General features: G+C 54.5%; 1 protein-coding gene and 1 pseudogene across 4 annotated transcripts in view; both read right to left on the reverse strand.

Annotated features, from left to right (window-relative positions):
- Positions 1-5,890: 5,890 nt before the first annotated feature.
- The window catches only part of MINDY4 (MINDY lysine 48 deubiquitinase 4), a 119,843-nt gene continuing 102,187 nt past the window's right edge, over positions 5,891-23,546 (reverse strand). For 2 of the 4 annotated variants that reach the window (XM_069586724.1, XM_069586722.1), the window contains 3 exons: positions 19,624-19,804; positions 18,972-19,044; positions 7,785-8,207 (listed from right to left, as the gene is read on the reverse strand). In XM_069586724.1, coding sequence (XP_069442825.1) covers positions 8,159-8,207; positions 18,972-19,044; positions 19,624-19,804 — 303 coding nt within the window. In that variant the 3' untranslated portion in view covers positions 7,785-8,158. Of the gene's footprint in view, positions 8,208-18,971; positions 19,045-19,623; positions 19,805-23,546 lie in introns of all 4 variants that reach the window. The other 2 variants (XM_069586726.1, XM_069586725.1) reach the window with 1 other exon arrangement.
- LOC138438818 (oxysterol-binding protein-related protein 9 pseudogene) lies at positions 9,728-11,572 on the reverse strand (annotated as a pseudogene).

The raw sequence follows: 23,546 nt of genomic DNA on the forward strand, positions 1-23,546 counted from the left end.
AGACTGCGGGCCCAGCTATCCAGGGCCACGTCATCCAAGTGCCCCATTCCACAAACGGCACAAGAGGGGCTCAAAGTCCAGAGTCGGGAGGCAGGGTCTTACGGGGGTAACCAGAGAGGAAGACATTTCTCCATCTAACTCAGAAGCAGTAAGACCTGGGGAAGGGAGAAGAGGGACAGCTATTTTGGGATGGGTCTGGAAAGGTATGAGGAAAGGGACTGACCTCCAGGGCTCAGTGGACAGGTTAAGGTCCATCTGGCCTCGCTGCTTCTCAGCTTCCTCATGGTCACACTTCTTGGACACTCAGTGAGAGAGACCTCCGCGCCCCCCACCCCCCAATTCCTGTGCCTTTCCACCCAACTCCCAATAAAAGACTGGCATCTACTGGGCCCAGACTGGGTGACGGGCTCTGATCCAAGCGCTGTACACTTACTCCTCACACCAAACTTCAGAGGCATGGGATGTGATTATTCCCATTTTACAGGGAGGGAATCTGAGATTCAGAGAGGTTTTGATTTTGTTTGTTTTATAACTTAGGTAACATTGGAGCTAAGATCTAAACCCAAGTAATCAAGCTGTCTGGGCCCCTTTCTCACAGTGCACACCCCATGGTGGGTGCAAGACAGATTCCTCCAAAACCAGAGAGAGAAGAGCAGATGAATAGACTCGGGCCCTCTGATCAACAAGTCCCAGAGAGCTGAGGCTGACACAGCAGACATGAAGGAAGCATGAACCGAGGACCAGGATCTGGAAGCTCTCTTTACCTTCCTGCCTAAGAAACTCCTGGTCCTCAGGAGCGGAGCAGTTTCCAGAATGCCCACCAACATTCCAAATGGCCAGAGCTGGGGGACTTCAGCCTCTGAGAATACAAATGAGGCCCCAAGCCCCGCCCCTCCCTACCACCTGACCGCCATGGCAGAGAACCTCTCCAAGGCCACGAAGGGACCAAGAACCGTCCTGCCTGACTGGCTGTCTTCCATGTGCATTTAGAGGTGGCCGGGCCCAAGGGAGCTGACCGGTCCCGTCCAGCTGGCCCAAGGTCACCAACAGCTCTAGAAACAATGAGCAGTGGGTCCAGCCGTGGCCGGGGCCAGAACAAAGGCTTGGGCACTTCCTCACATTGAGGCCCCCTCCTTCATGGTTTGCCAAGGCAGGAGATGGAGGAAGCCTTCATCAGGAGGGCAGGCATGTTTTGCAAAGACTGTTCCCAGGAGAATCGCAGTCGCCAGTGCCGACAGGGGAGCTGACAGAGGGGATGGTTATTCATGGCTGAAGTCTGCCTGCTAGGAAGCAGGGGAGAGGGGGGCCCTGACTCCAGGCAGGCCCAAGGGGTTCCACCTTGCTCCCCAGGCTGGATCACTAAAATGCAGGGTGTCACCCTCCTGCTCCTCCTCTCCATGTCTTAGCTTGGAAGTTGGCGTCTTCTCTGAGCTGCCTCGCCCTCCGCACTGTTGCAGTTTCAGTCTTCTAAACCAACCTGGCTCTACTGCCGCCCTGCTCTGAAACCCCCCGTAGCTCTGCAGTGCGCACAGAGACAGCTCAAGCTTCTTCGCTTGCTATGCAAAGTCCTTTAGGAGCCAGCCCTAAAATCCTCTATCTTCCTGCCCACCCCCACCCCCTGGACTCCCCACGCCCCTTTCCCCTGGCAACTCTGCCCTGCTCCCATCCCACCTGGAGTGCCCTACCCTTCCAACTCCCCTACCCTCCTTCAGGGTCAGGCTTCAAAGAAGCAACTTCTCCCCCTATACGAGTTTCCTCCTCTGAGCTCTGTGCCCCCAGTAAAATCCAAGGAGGATCTGAGCCCAGGAATTTGGAGGACAGGGTGTCAGGAGACAACGTGATAATGGAACAATTCTTTCTCAGACTAAGCTTTCCCACACACAACAGTCTGTTGACACAAGTGTCCTGACATCATTGTTAACAGCACCCCCTCAGGTTGGCCCCTGCGCTGCGGCAGAGGAGGGGTGAGGCAGAGGGGTAGGGCCCAGTGTCCCCCACCCATGGTCTGAGATTGCCTGCCTGGGGTGCCCCAGCAGGGCCTGGGGAGATGGAGAGAAAGGGCGCTTATCCCCCAGGGCTCCATTCTGCATGGAGGTGGGACTTGGCTTAGCCTCACAGATGTCCACGGGCCTTAAAACAGACCTTGCCAGATAAGCACCCAGGATCACCCTTATCAGAGGCCACAGGAAAGGCGCTGGCTTTAATCTCAAAACCACACCTAACTCAACAGTTTGGACACTTGAGGCAGCTGGGCTGCCTGGCAGCCCACACTTTCCCAGCCAGACACCCAGTGACTGGGGCTGGAGCTGGGGCCCAGGGTGAAGGGAGGGGGCAGGTGTGGGCTGGAAGGGGCTTCTTCAAAGAGGAAAATGAACCTTGGGCTTCATCCCCCACGACAGGACTGGTACAGGTTGCTGGCGGGAAGGAGGGAGAGAGTGAAGACCAGGACCTCCAGGTCAGGGATAAGGAAACACAGCCACAGTGCGTGGTATAGATGTGTGTGTGTGTGTGTGTGTGTGTGTGTGTGTGTGTGTGTGTGTGTGTGTGTGTGGTAGGCATGCAAACACACACACACTAAAGGGGGAAACCTGTAGCTGTGTGACCTACCCCTGCTCACTGGGCTCTGGGCTTGTTAGAGAGGAGCTGATCAAGGACATTCAGCCAGGTAATCCAGGAGGGCTTCTAGAGGTGAGGTCTTAGACACAGGCCCTGAGGGATGGGCAGTATTTGACAGATGGACACAGGGAGCTGGAGGGCAGGGACCCAGGTGCAGCAAGGAGCACCAGGGAAGGCCTCAGGCGGCAAGGAGTTCACTGGGCAAGCAGCTGCTACGGTCTAGGGCGGGGAGTGCATGGAGCTGGAATTAGAGGCAGATAAAGTCAGCCTTCCCATCATATGTGCTCCTTTCCACCTGAAGACCTCTGTGGTGGTTTGGTTTCCAAGAGACGCCTATGAAGGACAAACGTCCTAGGTGGACTCTTAATTATGGATTTCTCTCTGATCAGTTCCCCCATTTGCAAAGAGAAGTCCTTCGGTGTCTTCCTGAGGAATAGGATGGGTATTTTATGGGAATGTGGGCTGGACAGCAGGATGAAGCACCATGATATGAAAATGGCATGGAAGGAGGGGTGGGAAGGCAGATTGAGTATTTGGTCAGGGTGGGTGCTCTCCCCTCTCTCATGCACAGTGGGTCTGCTGGAGCAGCGACCCCAGCAACGTAGAGGCCCTTGTCCTGTGCACCCCAACCGATGGGAAGTCTGCCTGCCCACTGGTCCAGCCCACCTCTCGTCCTGCATTAAGCAACCTCCATTATCACAAATGCCTGGCATTTTTGCCTGGCAATTATAGCTCCCACAGGCCTCTGAGGATTAGGGCATGATTAGGAAGTGAGGAGCCCCACTCCAGTACTCTTGCCTGGAAAATCCCATGGACAGAGGAGCCTGGTGGGCTGCAGTCCATGGGGTCACGAAGAGTCGGACACGACTGAGCGACTTCACTTTCACTTTTCACTTTCATACATTGGAGAAGGAAATTGTAACCCACTCCAGTGTTCTTGCCTGGAGACGGGGGAGCCTGGTGGGCTGCCACCTATGGGGTTGCACAGAGTCGGACATGACTGAAGCACCTTAGTAGCAGTAGCAGCAGCAGGGAGTGAGGAGAACTCTGGTGGTTGGGGAGAAATACTTGCAGATGGATTTAGTGGCCTCTTTACCCCCTGCAAGTGTCAGGATCATGTAAGGAATCAGTGGCCAGTGAGGATCATCCACGGGGCCGCCACTGGCGAAGGCCACAGCACTGGTCCCCCCACCACTGGCTCCTTGCTTTCCCACTAGGACTGCCCCCCTGGGGCCACCCCAGTAGCCCTGGATGTGCCCCTTTCTCTGCCCCATATCCACACCCCCGGCAAGGAGGAAGGTGAAGGAGAGCTCTGAGCAGTCCTTGTCTCCAGAGAAAACACCCCCATCTCGGGACCTGCTGTCTCAGGTCTTCACCTCCTCAGCCCCCTCTCCTAATCCTCGGAGCCTCTCACTCACGTCATCCCCAATGAGACCAACCAGCATCATGGACTCTGATGGGCTCACCTGGAAGGATCTTCTATCCAATTCTCTGCTTGTCAGAGAACCTCTCCCATCCTGAGTCACGGGAGAGGTTAGACTCGGTGCCGAGGCGCCTCTCCTCACTCATGCTGGAAATATGACGAGCAAACACTTCCCCGGCCCTTGTGATATGCAGCCCTGCTCCCCCCATCACAGTGTAGTGATGCCCCTTGTCCTCATGATGGCCTGATGAGGGCTCACTTTACTGATGAGGAAACAGGTCCAGAGAGCTTAGGTCAAGTGCTCACAGCTACACAGGCAGGAAGCAATGACTCAGGATTAAACCCAGGCCTTCTGGTCCCGATGTGACTTCTTCCCCCTGTGTCTATATGATGTTCCACTTGCTCGCTCCTTCGGTACTTCTTCATTATGGGGATGACTCCTGTGCTTCCAAACTGTGACCCCACTAAGCTGTAGGGTAGGGCTTCCAAGGCTCCCCCTCACCACTCCCAGCCCTCCCAGGAACCTGGGCCCACGGCTGCCCACTCTTCCATCGGCAGTGCTTCTGATGGGCCAGGCCCCAGCCCGGCTCCTGACTTCTGGCTCAGACACATACAGAGACCCTGGGGAGCAGTCAGGTGGGGCCTGGACAAAACCCCATCTTAGGATTTCCCCCAACGCCCCTCTAATCCCTGGCTCGGCTCTGATCCCCAGGGAGTTCTTACAGCTCTTCTGGAAACTCTTATCTATGCATCCACTGTGTAGAACTTAGAGAGACAGATGTGAACAGTTCTGCCAAGGTTGGCCCATCACACCGGCCAGCTGCAGGAGAAGGTGAGAAAGCACTGGGCTGGCAGTGAAACAGGCCAGCAGGTAGCGAGGGCTTCACTGAGGAGGCATCTATGTGCTGGGATCCCCTTCCCCACTTCCTCCTAATAAAGCATCTCCTCTCCCGAAGCCAAGGGAGGGAGGCTTCAAGAAAACTCCTCGAAAGCCTGTCATGTGAGCCCTACAGTGTGGGACTGTCCTTGACTCCCGCCTGGGGATAACGAGATGCCACTGCTCCCGACAGGTGGCAGCAGACAGGCAGCCTGAGGGGAAAAGGTCCGAGCAGGTGAAGACGTGCTGGTGCTTTGCTTGGTCCCAGCATGGATCCTGCAGGAAGACTCCAGTCTTTCTGGAGTTGGGGAAGGAGGGGGGTTGACGCCACTGGAAGTGGGGGTGGGGCCAGTGCTGGGCGCCTCTGTGAGCTCCAGCTTGGGGATGAGTCACCTGACTCAGGAGGGACCCCTGTGGGTTAGCGGTCCCCCATAAGACTAGCAGGAGGAGGAGGAACTTTCCAGGGATGAGAGCATGAACTTCGGTATTGCCATCAGCCTGGTCTTATTGTCCACACTGCCAGAAGAGCAGTGGAACCAGACTGCCCTTTCATCCAGAGACCAAGACCACTGAAAAGAAGTCCAAGCGGAAATGCAGACAACGCTCCTTGGTCTCCGAGGGGGACTGGTCCAGGAGGCCCCAAGGGTACCAAGTCCCAAGGATGCTCAAGTCCCATAGCTGGGCTCTCACTATCCGCTGGTGCAGAATCCATGGATAGAGGGAGCCAACTGTAATGAGAAAGAATTAAGCTGCTTCCTGCTCGCACCCCACAGAGGTCTGCTTGTTCAACAAACTGGCTCCCCCGTGCACGTGCAGGCCAGAGAGGGAGCAGCCAGGCCCAGGTTCAGCCCTTGAGAGGCCACTCAACTCTAGGATATGGTTCTTAACCTTCTGGGGGGAAAGAGAGGGACTTGTTGCAAGATCAAAGCCGTGAGGCAAGCTACAAACTCTCTCCACAGAAAATCAAACAAATGTACACGTGCACAAAAATTTTAATATAATTTGGGGGCACTATGGACCCTCACCCACAGTCTCCTCGAAAACTCCGCAGCCCAGGTGGGAAAGCCATGTACAAGGAGGCAGGGCCTACAGTTCATTCCTACAAGTTTGGCAGCAGCACCGTGGGCTCATTCTGATTTGTAGACCTGGAAGAGGGTGGTGTCAGGCTTTGCTCATCTTCCTTTCCAGAAAATTCCAGGCCAGGGGCGTCATACTGCACTTGTACCTGTGTCTTGGCTTCTAGAAAAAGTGCTTTTGTAATTTGTTGGAACTGAGCTCCTCAAGCAATGCTGGGAATATTTTGATTTCTCCAGCTCCGCCAATGGTGCCCTGGTCAGGAGGTTAAGTGTTTTATTGAAAAGACACACTTTTCCTTCCCAGGCTGATAAACAAGGCTGCTGCAGGGAAACCGACTTCCTCCCCCGGGTTGCTCAGCTGGAGCGGCCTAACCCTGGCCAAGGAAAACAAATGCGTAAACATTTCAGGGACATATAGGAAGCGTTTCTGCTGGACGCCTGCAGTGAATGGCCACTGGAGTTTACACAGCAAACCCCACGGGGCCCTCGGCACAGCCGGGACAATACACTCCTGGCCTCTCACTTCCCTCCCGGCTCCTACTTGCTGCTCCCCAAAGACCCATAGTCCCGCCACTGCTTTTACCCAGCCCGTGAAAGCACTAGCCAGGCTTTTTAGTGGTCACCACCAAACGCCAGCTTTGTCTGCTGTATGCTTGGCTCTTAAAGAGAAGGGGGGTCTCCTTTCAGCCAGCACTGCAGGGGGAGCAAAACCCCCGAGCTCTTTGTGTCCTGAGCCTTAAGGGGGGACATGGAAGCTGGAGAGTGGCCGCCATCCAGTGTCTACAATTCTCCCTGGGTCAGGGCAGATGTGGGGGGAGCGCGTGCCTGGTCCTTGAGTGTGAACACTCTCCTCTGCAGGCCCCACTCAGAATCCCAGCCAAGTACTTGAGGGGCACAGCCAGGCGCGTGTGGGCTGGGGGAGGGGGGGCCTCTTCCATGACGCTGCCCCTGACTCCCACATGGACAGCCAGGTGACAGAGGTTCCTGGAGGCCGTGTTCTACTTCTGGGTGCCCTCGCTCAGTCCACCGTTGTGAGCCACTGCAGAGGGGTCGGTAGCTTCAGTTTTTGACAAAACTCTCTTTGGTCTCCTTCACCAGCCTCCCATTTCATTTCTGTGCTTGCTCGTGCTCCTGTTTGGAATCCGTGGGATGTAAACTATTGGAATGAAGGAGGCTCCAAGTACAATTTTCTCTTCACGGGTGACTATGGAGTCTTCCCCGTTCCCACGTGCTCTACCCTTCCCACCTACTCTACCCTCAGTCTGGAGTGTGAGGGTCTCCACGGGCTCTGCCCACCCCCATTTCAGCCGGTTTTCTCCACACATGCCCCACTGCAGTCACACAAGGGACCACACCTAGTCCCTCTTCTCATCGTCAGCTTGCTGTCCTCCGGCGCCAAAAGGCCCCTCCCTGGAAGGCTCTCTCCCCCGCACCTGTTTGGCCATACCCTCTGGATGCTCACGCCCGTCCTCATGGGGCCTCGCAGGCATCGAGGTCAGCCCTGAGACGGGATCCCAGGAGGCCTGAGTTACTCCTGGTCAGCACAGCTTACGGAGCTTGGTGCCTCAGACGTGGGGCTGATCAAAAGAAGGCAGGCCAGACCATAAGCCCAGCCAGGGACACCTCTGGGCCACAGGGTATGGCTCACATAGAGACCCTTACTGGGTGATGACTGAGCCCACAGTTCTCCAGGGCTCTGGCCCCCTCCACCCGTCACCATCGCCCTAGCTATAAACCTCGCAAACCTCATGCTTCCTTTGCAGCAACAGAACAAATGAGACTGGCCCTCAGCACAGATCTGACTCCTGGTTTATAGAAGCCAACTCTCAGAAATAACGAGTACCCTGGATCCCTCAGCTGCCCACAGCAGAGGCTGGACGAGGGCATGGCCCAGCAGAGAGCAAGGGCAGGGTGCAGAGAAAAGGCAGCAGGGGCCCCACCAGCCTCCCCTGGCAGTCACAGCTCCGCTGGGAGGGGCCACACAGCAGCGCGCTGGGCCCAAGTCACTCCCTGGCAGGCCCTTCACGGAAGAGGCAGGGAGGTTTCGGATGCTTCTGGGGCAGCGCTGGTTCAGGTGCTGGCCCAGACGTGTCCCTGAGGCCTGGGAGCTCCGCCATCACCCCTAGTAACGAGCACTGGAGCCATGAGACTCATCCCCACAGAGGGTCACAGGATGGGTTCCGAGCCGTTCCAGTTCACTGATGCCCCCTTCCACCTAAGAACAGAGGGACAGAGAGTTAGAGCTTCAGGGCCACAGAGGAACTATCTCTTGTCCTCACTCACCTGACCTCCCTTCTCCAGGGCTTCGAGGATTTCAAGTTTCATCATGTCCACGTCACCCTTCCACACCCACAGACAAACCTACACACCGGGTCCCTATAAGACAAACGCACCCAAAACCCCTCAACAAGCCAAGTGATCTACACACATCTGAGTCCAGGCACTCTTTGTGGGGGGGCCGGATGGTGGCACTTTAAAGGCACATGGGAAGACCCAGATATGGAGAAATCCTGGAGGTTTCAAGGCATGGAAGGGGGTCCAGTCGCCGGAGCCCAGAAAGTTAGGCAGGGGGCATAGGGAGCCCGCAGAGGCGGCACCATATAGGACCTAGGAGAATTCGCAAGAGTTCAGGCCTTTGCTCTAAAAACCACAAAAAGTTAATGAAGTGCTGTGAGCAGTTCAGTAAAACACAGGTTTGCATTTTCAAAAAATTACTTTAGGAAGCCTTAAGAAGCAGTGAGTATAATTAAATAGGAGTCCAGAGTTAGACAGGGCTTCCCCGGTGGATCAAATGTAAAGAATCTGCCCACAATGAACGAGACTCGGGTTCGATCCCTGGATTGGGAAGATCCCCTGGAGAAGGAAATGGCAACCCACTCCAGTATTCTTGCCTGGAGAATCCCATGGACAGAGGAGCCTGGCAGGAGCTCTCCTTCCTTCCTCAGTCCACGGGATTGCAATGAGTCGGACACAACTGAGCAACTCACACTTCAGCAGAATTAGATATAATTTAATAATAGTTCAATCCCCAAATTAAAGTTATTATAGGAAAGACCAGCACTTAATTTTAATATTAATACATGGAATTAGTTTTCTATAAAGGACTGAGAGGATCACATTTATAGCAGGTGGAATATTTCGGAAAACTCTGGCATTGGGTGCATTATACACAAACGTACATCCTAACATTATACAAACCAGGAAACAGATGTTGCATACCTCAATAGCAGTGCTAGAACATGGAGTCTGAGGCTGGAGTTTTGAAATGTTTCCCAGGGTGTGGGGTTTGGGGAGCAGACATTTTCAAAACCTAAAATTTTACAAGTCAAAATTGAAACTGTCACAGAGAGGGAAGAATGGGACATTTTTCTTACTTTAATTGTACATCTGCATTGGAAAGCCCAATACAAGCAGGCCTCATTTTATTGAGCTTTTCTTTATTGCACTTTGCAGATACGGGGGGGGGGGGGGTTGTTTGTTTGTTTGTTTACAAATTGAAGGTTTATGGCAACCTTGCATCGAACAAGTTATCAGCACCATTTTTCCAACAGTATTTGCTTACTCTGCGGTTCAAGCTGTTTCATTATTACTATCTTTGTTACAGTTATCCATGATCAGTGATCTCTGACATTATCACAAAAGATTACGACTCACTGAAGATCATGATGTTTAGCATTTTTGGCAATAAAGTATTTCCTAATTAAGATATGCACATTGTTTTTTAGACATAATTCTATTGCATACTTGACAGACTACAGGATAGTGTAAACCTAACTACATCATACCCACTGGGAAACCAACAATTCGTACGACTCGCTTTACTGCATGGGTCTGGAACGAACCCACAACATCTCTGAGGTCTGTGTCCCTGAGATTGCACCTGCAGCAAGAAGGGAGTGAACAGCTTCTCTCAAAGTAAGACTGTTGCATTTTCCAACCGAGTACGTAGAAGCACCACGAAGTTTCAGTTGTGGTTCACCATAAAGCCAGCACTTTCTGTCTTCATGAATAACCTAGAACCCCACTGAATTTCTCTCCTTCCTTCCTCAGGCTTCTGCTCTTTGCCTTTCTTCATGACTGTGCCTGCCTTTCGGGACCCCATCTACGTCTCTGAGTTTCCAGTTGAGAGGGACAGCCTTGCAGAGGCAGGGGGATTCATACTCGCTCTGTTCTTCCAACCTACTTTCCTCCCGATGACCAGCAACTTCTTGGTCTCTGTAAAGACTGTACAACCCCCACAGAGGATTTTTCACACTTTACATCATTCCATTTCCCTTCAAGTGAGCAAAAAGATTGCTTGTCATTTGGAGAAGAAAAAAAAAAATCTTAGTGTAATTTTGTGCTTCTTGCTCCCATAGAAAGGTGTGGTGTGGGTGACAATATTTGCATATAGCTCATTTTGGAACAATTAATACGGCATTCTCCTCCTAGCTCCACCGAGGCCTCCACCCTGTCCAGGGCTTCCATAACTCCCCAGGGAAAGTAAGCATGTAATGGCTGTCACAGTCTAGACACCAGGCACAGCCCTGCCCTGTGCCATGTGTGTCAAGTGACAGTTCAGGAAATTTTCATCTGGTCCAAATACGAACATTGGAATGCATCTTCTTGTTAAAACACTCGGCATAAAAGGCTATGGATGATGGAAGAGCTGCTCAGCCACGGATGTTAAACTATTTTAAGAAACCCTCCAAAACGAGCTCTGCATTCCCTTCAATGTCATTTGGTAGTGTCCTGGGATACTGCATGATTGCACCCAAAATGGGGCTGTATGGTTTTTGGCAAATTGGTTCTTTTCTCCCTGCATAAAAGGCTAAGAGAGGTACCATTTCATTACCCAAACCATTTGGTCCCTGGAATCCTTCCAGTCTCAGATACTCAGAGGCAGGTCTGGATATGCAAAAAGTTTATATACATTTCTAGAAGAGAGTTTCTCCCAAGAGTAACTGTTGGAAGAACTACCTTAACAAGATCCATTCCAAGCCTAACCTGTGATAAGAAATGCAGGATAACCTCTCATGCTCCTCCATGGACCCAACCTCTGCTTCATCATCAGTCATGTCTTGTGCATCAACAAGGTCAGCATCACCTGTTCCACTGGAATGTGGATTAAGTGATTCTTTGGTACCCAAGTGCTTTAGACGGTGTCCTGAGGTGCTGTGTTGTTGGCACTGAGATAGATCTAGAGGAACCTATTAGACGCTTTGAGGTTGAGCTAATTTGATGCATCAGAGCATCCATCACTGCTTAAAGGAGAGATACTGGGACGGTGTCTGGAGACAACTTAGCAGCCCCGGAAGGAGTCAGGCTGCTCCTTGGTGAAGAGTGCCCACTGCCTGCCCTACTGGCACAGGACCCTGATGACATCTCCGGGTAGCTAATAGAGGTCCAGCTGGTGGGGAAGACGGATAGAGCTCTGACTTCCACAACCGAGCAGGCTCTGGAGGTAAGATAAGCTGAGAAGGGTTGCGATGACCACAGGTTGCAAGGGAGTAAGTGGACCTACTGGGCTAACAGCACTTGGGCAGCCTGCAGCCACACAAGGCAGAGCTTCATTGATTCTACCATGCAACTGGAGGTTTTCAGTTTGCTTTCTCTGTTCATCATCTTTGCAGTTTGGAAACACATCGTTAAAAGCCTTTTACTGTTAAGATTTGTAGTGGAGAAGGCAACGGCAGCCCACTCCAGAGGAGCGTGTGTATGTGTGTTAGTCACTCAGTCGTGTCTGACTCTTTGCCACCCCGTGGACTGTAGTCCACCAGCCTCCTCTGTCCATGGAATTTCCCAGGCAAGAATATTGGAGTGGGTTGCCATCCCCTACTCCAGGGAATCTTACTGACTCAGGGATCAAATACAGATCTCCTGCATTGCAGGCAGGTTCGTTGCCAACTGAGCCAAAAGGGGAGCCTGTAGAGGGGCATCAGCTTCGGTAAAGCTCCTACCAAAATCTTAGACACTAGGAGCACATCCTGAATCCAGATGCCCAGATGAAAGGCAGAGAAAGGAGCGACATTCCTGCCCACAGCCTGCCTCCAGACAGGCACCAGGGACCCAGATTTGCAAAGGAGAAACTACTGCCAAGACCAGTTTGGATTCTTGCCTCCAGTCATGGAGAGAATGAGGGGAAGAGTCAGAAATAGAGCAGACTTCCTGTATCCCTATAAGATCCACCCTTAGCCTGGTCCCCAACGCCCTTCCCTCATCCCTCTCCATCCCTCTCAGCCTCACCCTCCCCATACCGACAGGCAGACAGAAGCTTCTCCTCTGAGCTCCCAATTTGACAAAATAGAGTTTGGCTTCAGTGCAGGGGTGAGTCACTCTCATCTGCTGCTAGCCGCCCATGTCACACCGATCAGTCACTGAATCCTAAGGTCAGGCTGTGGGGTTGATGTTGGCTTTGACGCTTTCCATAGAGGTAACCAACCCACTGCACCCTGGCCAACAGGTGCTGAGGCAGGGAGAGTAGTAGAAACACAGAAAGAAAGCAGTCTACAACTACAACAGGAAAGCATGTTTTAAAATTGAAAGAGCTGAAATGCTGGGATGCTGTTTATGAAGGGGTTGAATGGTTCCCCAGGGGGTATGGTTCTGAAAGTCTGTGGGCCAATTACAAGGATGAATAGAACTCTAAACATGCAATCAGGGGCTGACAGAGAAAGGGAAGGGTGAAATGGAGCGGCTTCTGAGTGGGCTGCTGCTGCTAAGTCGCTTCAGTCGCGTCCGACTCTGTGCGACCCCATAGACAGCAGCCCATCAGGCTCCCCCTTCCCTGGGATTCTCCAGGCATGAACACTGGAGTGGGTTGCCATTTCCTTCTCCAGTGCATGAAAGTGAAAAGTGAAAGTGAAGTCGCTCAGTCGTGTCCGACTCTTAGCGACCCCATGGGCTGCAGCCCACCAGGCTCCTCCATCCATGGGATTTTCCAGGCAAGAGTACTGGAGTGGGGTGCCTTCTCCGTCTGAGTGGGCAGGCAGCATCAAAGCTCACTCAGCTATGAAGAAGGAGGCTGAAGGTGTGAGAGTTTAGAGCAGGGCTCCTCAGCATGGGCACAGTGGGTATTCGGGGCTGGATAGTTCTGTTGTGATGGCTGTCTTGTGCACCGCATGACATCTGACACCCTCCCCCCAACCAAGGACATCCCAAAATGTCCCCAGATGTTGCCAATTATCCCCTGCAGAACAAAATTGGCCCCAGTCAAGGACCACTGGCTCAGGGGTTGAGCTCAGGGAAGATGCGGTGGTCCCAAGCTCAGGTCCACTCAGCGTCATGGGCAGGCCCATCTCATGATCACAACTGAATCTCTTTTCTCTCCGGCAGCCATCAGTGAATAGTAACCTGCCTCCACAGATTCTGAACACTGACAGAACTCGTGTATTTCAGAGGAAAAAAAGATGACTTGCTGTACCAGCAAGGAGAAGAGAGCAGGCGTGCTTTTAAAGCCACCAGAGCTGACCTGTAGAGATACACCCCGGAATTGCTCTCACTCGCTTTGGATTTCCAGACAAGCATCCAGTGTGCCAGCATCCCATCCTAGGTGCCAGCCGCTGGCAGCCAGAGCAGCTAGAGGATGAGCCCCACGCGCTGCCTCTCACCTGAGAGCCTGGCCAGGGCTGTGCCCTCTGTTAGGGGAATATACAGACTGAAACCACCCACCCTGGCCAGGAACCATAGGAACCAATCGCGTGAGTTGTTTTACAACAGGAGGTCCTGGTAAGGAACACGGAACAAGCTACCATCAAACTGAAGAGTTCAGGAAAAGGTGGAAAGGAGACGCCACATGCCCGACCACCTCCCAGAATCCTTTTCGCTGGCATCCATCTTGGCTGAGCAACGCGTGCTTCAGCAGCAAGGACCCTGAGTCAGAACGATTGCCCAGAGACCACCCGGAAACCAATCCCATCCCCATAAGACCCGAGACTGCAAGCCACGGGCAGAGCAGCTCCCCTGGGCTCCCTTACCCTGCTGCTCTCCGCCCGGGGCGCCCTTCCCAGTAAAGTCCTTTGCGCTGTCAGCACCTGTGTCTCCCCGGACAGTCGAGTGTTAGACAAGAGCCCACTGGTGTTCCCGCAGCACCTCCACCTGCAATGACCATCCTCCCTGCCCACCCCGCACCCTTCAGGGTCAGCTCTAGGACCCCTCCTTCCAGAAGTATCCTTCCTCAGAACTGCTGTCAGGCTCCCCCCACCATACTGTCGTGCTGTCTCCCTCTCCTGCTAGACTGTGAGCCCCTAACGCGCAGAGCTGGTCTCACTTGCCTCCATCCCCTCCATGACCGCTGGCTCAGGGCTGGGCTCCCAGGGGTGCTGCTGAGCGGCCACACCCCCTGCACACCCACTACCCCTGCTACCCCTGCTCAAGCCGGGGCACCAGCAGGAAAACCTGAGTCTTCACACTGCACTCCCCTTCTCCTTTGACCACAGTGGGCATTGAGAAGGCCCACCTCCCCTCCCTTCCCTTCTGTCTCCTCCCCACACATCCTCGGCCAACCTCGCGTGTGAGTCCCCCAAGGTCTCCAAAGGAAAGGGAATGCTTTCTCTCAACCTCACAACAGCTCAGGGAAGGCACCATTATACCCAGTCGACAGATGGGAAGTGGAGGTCCAGACTGAGCCAGACCTGGAAGTCATGCCACGTGACGGTGGCAGAGCCAGGACTCAACTGGGGCCTCCAGACTCCCGTTCAATGCTGTGCATCATGGTGTCGCATATTCCATGAACAAGGAACACCACGGGCAGCTGTGCCTGTGGGCTGCAGGGGGGGACTCAGAAGAGGGGGGCTGGGCGGCAGGAGCACTCAGGGAACCCTCCCTCAGCAGGTGAGAGGCACTGTGAAGACGGCACCGAGGCAAGAAGGGTGTTTGCAGAGATTCTTCAGGCCGGGGGAAGCAGCAGAGGGAGGTGGGTGCTCAGCTACAGCCCCTCAAAGGCACCGTCCCAGCTGACATTACATTTTCCATTTTTCGTCTGATCCTCCAAACAGAAACATCTGTGGCCCAGCCCCAGGCCCCAGTTATGAGTTCTTTCCTCTTTTCTCTGGCCTGTTGACAACCGTTTCATTTTCTCTCCCCCATTCTACTGAGGCTGGAAGCTTGAGAGAGGTTACTGTGTGTGCCTTGTTTGGAAATGACCATAAATCAGGCTTTTTTTTTTTTTTTTTTTTTTGGAGATGGTTAGAGAACAGAGGAGGGAGGAGGGTAGGGGACAGACACAAGCAAAGGTAACAAGGAGCTTCTCTGAGGCCGAGGCATGCGTTACACTAGAGAGTGGAGGTGGTCCGGGACCTCGGGTGGGTTCCAATTAGGATGCTCTTCTCCAAAGTCTGGCAGTCTGGTCTTGTGCAATGTCACCATGGCAACAAAGCCAGGTGGCGGGAAGTCACCCTGCCAGTTCAGTGACCTTCCACTGGGCTGGGACAGCATGGGCCTAAGCTCCAGGCTCTGCACTGCTCTTGACTTGGGGTGTGGCCTGGAGCCAGACCCCAACCCTAGAGAACCCTGTCCATAGAAGGAAGGGCCATATCAGATGTTGTCCAAGGGCCTTTCTGTGGATCCAAGCAGGCTGCCAGATGGCCAGGCATGTGGCATGCCTCGTGCGGGTTAGTGTGAGTGTCAGAGGCTCTTACGGGGCCACAAGAGCTGAGTCTGAGGGTGGGCAGTGCGTCTCTTCCTGGATTCCACAGAGTTGATTCTGAACTTGACTTCTGTCCGTTTGTGAACTCTGAGAGCAAGACGCAAATCTCATCCAGCTGTTTCTTGCATAGAGTCAAGTCCAGAAGTTTCATGAGGTTGGAGTGATGATGGAGAAATCCCACCTGCCCTCAAGTTGGTCTATGCTGCTGTGAGAGCTCGCTGTCTTTCAGCAGGTGCTTGGACTCTAACTGGGCTTGGAAAGGACCTGAGCTTGGGCCATACGTGCTTCCTGTCAAGGCAGCAGCACCTATCCCCCAAGAGACTGGGCCCCAGCTCTAGTGGGTCTCGCTGACCTTGAAGGCCACTTTCCCAAGTTTTTCCCTTTGAGCTGTTTGAGAATCTGGGAATGAAAACAAAATGCAAAGCCTTTGTAATCCAACCCCTTGGAACAGGATTCCAGGAGGCCGGGCCTGCTGTTTCCCATTACAGTGGTATGTTATCTGATGGGTACACAGGGGGGAAAAATCCCGCATTCCCTCCACTCACTCACCCACTCAGCTTTCCGGGAATGATGCTGGGAAGACTTGTGCCGTGTTAACTACCCAGAAGGACCCATCAGGGTAGAGCAAGTGATGGGAGATATTGAACTGGTCTCAGCAAAGTCCACACAGGGGGTGCAGCACTCAGACCTGGGAGGGCAGGGGACAGCCAGCAGAGCCAGGAAGGAAGTACCTCAGGGCCAGTGTGTCAGAGCAGGCCAGACGCTGGAGGCTCAGCATCTCATTTGATGTCTGACCCTCACCAGGCAGCCAGGGAGGGTGAGGGGGAGGTGGACACCACCCTCACCAGCCACCAGAGCATCAGTTCTCAAAGAGCCGCCCTAGGACAGTGGCACCTACAGCCTCTGGGTATTTGAGAAATGTAGATTCTCAGGCCACATCCCAGACAGACTGAATCAGAAGCTCGGAGATGAGGGTGGGGGGATGTGGGATTTGTGTTTAACCACGCCCCTCCAGGGGAGGCCCACTGAAGCCTGGGGACCACACTCTAGAGCAAACGTTCCCTGTGAGGGGACAAACACAGACATGCTGGACCACTGATCCCCTCAGCCATCAGGGAACTGTGTGGAGTCTGGGCCAACCAGGAGCCCAGGCCAGTTGTCCCAAACCCTGTGTGTTGCCCACATATGACAATTTCCTATCTGTGACAAGCACTAAGGAGCTCTGCTGGAGGAGATGCCAGGACTCAGTCTGGCCCAGGCTGCTCCCGTGACAGTGAGCAGGGACGGACGAGGGCGGGGAAGGGACTCAGCCTGGACCGCCTGCCACGGGCCAAGGGCTCAGGGCAGCCTCTCCAGATCATTTCACATGCCATCATTTCACTGGTTCATTTCAGGGCTCGTGGCCCCACCCTGGAACAGGGGTAGGTCCTAGGAGGAGAGATAGCTGACAGAAGAGGGAGAGGAGACTCAGGCCCACGTTCACACTTGGATGTCTCTGGACTGACCAGAGCCCCAAGTCATTCTCAAGCACTTGTCACTCAGGGCTGAGTCTACAAAGCCCAGTCGCTGGACCCCTGGGAGGCACCTGGTGAGCCGAGTTCTGCAGCAGAAGCATTCTCAGGAAAGGAAGAGTTACTCCAGAGAGGGCCAGTGGAGAGGCTCGGGCAGTGGGCCACCAGGGGTGCTGCAGAGACAGACTTTCCTGCAGAGGCCTTCAGAGAAAGGGCCCAGGGGTTTGGAGGTGGGCAGAGCCTGTGTCCAGGGCGTGGTCCGGAGCCCCACTGGGCAGACCCTCCTGCAGGAAGGATGCCCGGCGGCCCCCACCCTGTCCTGCAGGAGGCGCCAAGGTCGGTGTCACCTCCTTCCCCCACTGCTGCCCGTCTCTCATCACTCTGAATGAGTGGCCCTTTGTACATGAAAGGAAAGCGGGCTGCGTGTGCCTTTAATCCTCCCGACGAAAGAAACGCCGGCACATGACCCCACAGGAATGCTCCACCCCGGCCCGGCGGGCAGGCAGGTGGATGGATGAACAGATGGACGCACGAATGGGGGACAGGCAGATGTCCCCACACCTCCTCTATGTCCCTTCCTGTGTTTGTAGAGCCTACTTTCTCTCCTTGGCTCCATTCAAGGGCTCACTGGCCTGTGGGTGGCTGGGCAGCAGCCCTAGGCTCCTGGTGAGCCCCCTGGATCTCAGGCGGTCAGAGATACGGGGCCCCAGACATGGCCCACATCCTCCACCCCAACCGCCACCACTTCACAAACAGGAAAACAGAGGTTCCGCCCAAGGTCACTGGGAGTCGTAAGCGGCTGAGACAATAATAACCAGGGCACTTGGTGATATCCTGGGTACTCTTCATGACAGCCGTGTGAGCCAGCAACCCCACTTTACAGACGACAAAGTGAGGCACAGACAGAAGTCTGATGGCTCAATGACAGAAAGCAGCAAGGCCGGGATCCAAACTCTGGGACCCACGCTGGCAAGTTCTCCCACTCCCCTGCTGGAAGCCGGGTCTCCTCCCTCCCGGCCTGCCCGTCCCACGGCACCCTGAGGCCTCTGAGTCGCCGCCCAGAGGCTCTGCGAAGGGTCAGCCTGAGCGCTGGCAATTCCCCCTGCCTCCCCGCCACTGAGTGCCGCCCCAGCTCTGGGCCTGGTCAGAGAACTCCTGAGTCAAGGAGTCCCATGGCCTGATCCTCAGGCTCCCTAGAGAACCAGGGTCAGGTGAGAGGACTGGAGGACCCCCACTGCCTTGGAGGCTCCAGGGTGCCTCCACTGGGTGTTCAGAGGGCTCCACCTGCACCAGCAGAAGGTCCGGGGCCGCCCCTCCCCGACGCAGAGGCGTCGCTGCTCCAGGAGGCCATGGCCGAGCACATCCTGGCCCGGCCGGGTCCTCCTCACTTCTGATCCTATTCAAGCGCCCCACTGCCCCACCCCCGACACCACCAGGTAACCTCACCTGTTCTTCCTCCTTCGGGCCTAACAGTACTCATCACATCTGGCAGCTGCTGCCTTGAATGAGGAGGGGTCTCAAGAGGCACCAACTCACCACCCCCACCACCTGACACAGGGCATTTTAACAAGCTGTCTGAAGACACGTCATCTCACAAATCACACGCTTCTCCCTGGGCTCCAGTGACCACAAAATGCCACATATGAACCAGCCCCAAGCGTTGAGTCTTTCCAGTCTGCGGGGGTCCTCCATTTCCCATCACACACACCCCTCCTAGGTGGGGACAATCCAGGAACCTCATTCTCCTTCCTACAGGCCACCCCCCACCACTGCTGCACCCCACCCCCCACCCTTCCACCACCACTCAGGCAAGGCTCCGAAGTCAGAGATGCGCCTGACTCACTTGGTTCTGATGCAGAGCTCAAGGGGAGGGACGAGGCCGTTGTCTCTGTCCTCAGGGACGGTCTGGGTGGTGTCTGGGGAGGAAGGGAGAGAGAGAGGCACACGGTCATCAGCCAGGCCCAGGCTCACCCGAGGTCACCATCAACAACCCTACTCCTCGAAACTGACTTCTCAGGCAGCTACCGCTCTTCTCTCATTTGGACCCTCCCTGGTTCCTGCCCGTCAGCTCTGACCCAGATACCACAGAACCTACTCACTGGCTTCCCATCTCCAGTCTCTACCCCACCCTCCTGCTCCACTTCAGCTACCAGAATAGTTCTTTCCAAAAACATCTCATCCTAGCACTCCCCCTGCTCCAGAACCTTCCATGGCTCCCCTGTGCCTGGAGAATAAAACCCCAAACTTGCTGCCATGATGCTCTTTCCTATGTAGCCTCCACCGCACCTTCCACCCTTTAAGCCCCCTGTTTCTCAAGGCCCAGTGCTGGCCCCCTCCTGCAGGAGGCCCTGCTCTTACTCGCCCTCTGATCCCCCAGTCCCAACAGTCGAGTCTGCATTGTTCTCTGCCTGCCCTGAGTGGGCGTGCTAAGGCCGGCGTCCCCGACCAGTCTGAAGGCTCCCCGGTCGCACAGGATGGGTGGGGAGGTGGCGCACCGATAGTCAGCCGGATTTGCTCCTGCTGGTTGGCCAGGCCATCGTAGTAGTACAGGTCGAAGAGCCGCTCGGTCCTCCAATCTCGCAGCAGCTCGAGCTGCTGGCTGAAGAGGACGCTGAAGTGGCTCTCACTGCACACCACCCAGATGGGGAACCTCGGGGTCTTCAGGAAGCAGCCCACCTGGACAAGGGACAGGGAGCAGGTGGAGATACCTGATGCAACATGCCACCCAGGGAAGCAGGTTGGCGCATCTTCTGTCCAACCCCAGGCCTGGGCTGACCTCAGCGAGGCCCTGTGGGGGATCCCAGCCTGTGTATGCTGCTCACTGTTACAGGGCTGTCCCTGCCCACTGAGCCCAGCACTCCCAGGGCCTTCGCCCCACAGACAGTCATAGGGAGATACCCCAGCCTGAAAGGCAGGCGTCACCCTCCCCTCATCTCCAGCAGCAAGCTGGCATGTGGTGCTGCCCATCCTGCCACTGAAGGCCCCTGCATGTACAGCCCCTCTGCCCCCATCAATGACCTCCTAACCGGCTCTTCCTATACCTTCCCCTCCCCAGCCGCAGCAACACAGGGCCTCTCACCAGTCCTCAAACTAATCCAGCAGGGCAAGCCTCATGCCTGCGCCCTGTCCATGAGTACACCTCCCTTCTCCTTCAGGTCCCGCATCATCTGGACGACCCAGTCAGAGAGCACTCATCATGCCCCCCTTCTGGCTCCCAGGGTGAGGATAGGAACTAGGTACCAAGTACCCACCCTCCTCTGCCACAGCGCATCTCTCCGCCCTACGACAGCGTGTCTGCCTGCCTCTTGCACGGACTATATACCCTTAGCAGCAGTGCAGGGAGTATCAGTCGACATAAGCAAATGTTTGATAACCGAAGGTCCTGGTGATTGAAATGGAACATGAGCTAAGAATTTAGCTTGAAGACAGGTGGAGCTGGAGCCAGGGGGAGAAGGGAAGGAGGGCCTCTGGGTGAGCATCGATGGGTGATGCTAGGACAAATGTCCAGAGACCTTCAGGGAACAGCAGCCATCAGGGAAAAGCAGGGAAGGGGAGAATAATGGTGGAAGTTCCTGAGGAGGAGGTCCTTTGGAAAGTCCCCAGCAGAGGACCTTCATGGTGGAGGGGTGCTGCAGGCAAGGCAGATGCCTGGGATCAACATCAGGGCCCTCCTGTTGGTGGATCTGCGAAGGGGAGAGGCAGGGCCCGGCCCCGCACCCCACTCAGATGCACGGCTGGCCTGCCCCTCGGTGGCCAGACTTCGACACGCTCTCTCCCCGTCACCTGTGATTCCCAGCCCTGGGCCCTGGCTGCTTCAGTTCTGTACACGCAGTGGGCCAGGCTTGATTCGGCCTAATCCCCACCAGCCCCGGGGAGATGTTTGCACACTCAGGTATTTACAGCCGCAGCCTGTGGATTAAGGAAAGAATGGGAATTATTTTTCCAGTGGGGAGATGGGCATACTTTCTCCGGGGCCCGTCCCAGAAGACTGGGCCTCCCATAGCCCACCTGGAGCTGGCATGTCTCGGCCAGAGAGGCTGTGCTCTGGGGAAATGCTTGCTTGTGAACCTTCAACAGAGGGTAGCAGGGTGAACTTCACGAAGTCTTCACTTTCTCATTATCCAAGCACCCTGCCCACTCCCTACTTGGCCCTGACCCCAGCCCCCTGGGAACAGTAAAGTGTGACTACAGAGCTCCCTCCTTGGTGAGGGGGGCAGGGAATTCGTTGTCTTAAGGGACGTGGCTGGACGTGCCTAAAGCCCACTGCAAACTTGGCTTCCGTTCCAGTTAAAAGAGGCTTTTCTGGTGAGGGCATCACCTCGAACAGGGAGCCCTGCAGACTGGGAAGCCAGTGCTCACTCACTGCAAGAAAAAGTGCTGTGCAGCCTGCCAGGAACCGGCGTCTGCAGAATCAGCCACCTTGAATTTTCCAGCAGAGGGACAAAAGGGCAGCTTGCCATCTAAGCAATGGTCAAAAGATTAAGGGCAAAAAAAGCTGCCCGGGGAATTTATAAATGAGTTTTCTCATTCAGGAGCCCCTTCCAATTGGGTGACTTTTTTCCAAAGACGAAATTCGCTTCCTGTGGATTCTAGGGTAGCTGACCAAAGGCCTGGGGCGAGGAAGGAGGGTGGGGGCACATTTCCCATCCCCCGGCACAGCCCCAGGCTTTCTCCTAGTGAGTGAACAGGCAGCACAATCATTAGGGATTACAGTTGACCCTTGAACAACGTGGGCTTGAGCCGTGTGGGTCCACTCATACACGGGTATTTTTCGATAGTAACTACTACAGTATTACATGGCCCGTTGACTCTGGATGCAGAGGAATGGCGGATATGGAGGCCCTATGATGAATTATATGTACATTAACCCCTGAGTGGCTCAAGGGTCAACTTGTATTTTTAAATGGATTCTTGCATCTTTTGCATGCAGAGGTGTATGAACGCCTCCAACCTGTTCACGGACTGCCAGCTTTAAAGCCCTAATCTAAAAGGACCGACATTTGACTTCAAGCAAAGAGACTGTCCGCCATCTCCAAGGATTGCATCCTTTCAACGTGACTTATACCTCAGTCCCAGGCATCAGTGGTGAAGGACCCCAGAACAGCCTGCCCCTGCGGGGCTACCCATGAATGAGGTGGAGATAGTAAACAAATAACCACAGACACATTCGCACCACCTGTCACTGAAACTAAGATGCCATCAGAGTCACCATTAGTTGTATGTCACTAAGAAAGAATGCAGGCTGGCAATTAAAGCCGGACACATCAACTGGCACTATACATCAAAATCTCCGAAGTGTTCATATGTAGGGCAAGTTTGCATCTCAAAAGCAATGAAATGGGATATGTAAAACCAAGAGGAGGCCTGTGAAGGAAAGAACTAAGATTCTTGTGATGGAGAATGACAAGGTGGGCAGGGGACCACAAGAGGAGACCTCTACTGAGATAAGAGTGATGAGGTTAGGAAAGGCTTCCTCTTAGAAGTGACAGTGAAGTCAAAACACGAAGGGTAGGAAAAGCAGGGACAGGATGTAGGGCCTTATGGATCAAGGGAAGGTCTGGACTATATAGTCTCTGTATTAGTTTGCTAGAGCTGCGTAACAAAGTTCCATAGACTGAGCAGCTCAGACAACAGAAATTAATTTTCTCACAATTCTGAAGGCTGGTGGTCCCAGGTCAAGATGTCAGTGGGGTTGGTCTCTTCTGAGGCCCCTCTGCTTGGCATGAAGATGAACAGCTTCTCCCTGTGTCTTCAAGTGGTCTGCCCTCAGTGTGTGCCCGTGTCCCAACCTCTTCTTATAAGGACACCACCGGTCAGCTGGATTTGGGCCCAACCATCGGACTTCTTTCCCCTTTGCTACCTCTTTGATGACCCTATCTCCAAGCATAGTCACATTCCAAGGTACTGCCAGCTAGGACTTCAACAAATTAGTGCTGCGTTGAGGATTGCGGAGAAGACGCCATTCATCCCATAAGAGTTTCAGAGGACTGGGAACCCATGGAAGGCTGTTAAGCAATGGAATAATGTGATTGATCTACTCTTTTAAAGATCATACTGGCTTCAGAGAAGGAGCCCGATTGGAAGGAGCTGGGGACAGGAGTAAGAGGCCAGCTGGGCTGACACAGGTGTTCAGACCAACGAGGCTGGTGGCTCGGACAGGGTTGAAAGAGGACTTGAGAAACAACTTAGGGTGGGCACCCCGTGACCTCCTGATGGACTGGATGCACTCTTGGTTCACGTAACTGGGCAGATGGTGCTGTTTGTGGAGCTGGACAAAGGGGAGGAGGGTGGCGCTTGTAGATCTCTCCCTGCCAAGCTCAGTCTTTGCCCAGGTCCCTCCATGAAGGCAAGCAGTGAACATGACTCACAGGTCATGGGGAAGCCCTTAAGTGAAATTCCCTGTGCCGTGCTTTCCTCC

This window comes from Ovis canadensis, chromosome 4, assembly GCF_042477335.2.
Source record: "Ovis canadensis isolate MfBH-ARS-UI-01 breed Bighorn chromosome 4, ARS-UI_OviCan_v2, whole genome shotgun sequence".
In the NCBI taxonomy this organism is placed as follows: domain Eukaryota; kingdom Metazoa; phylum Chordata; class Mammalia; order Artiodactyla; family Bovidae; genus Ovis; species Ovis canadensis.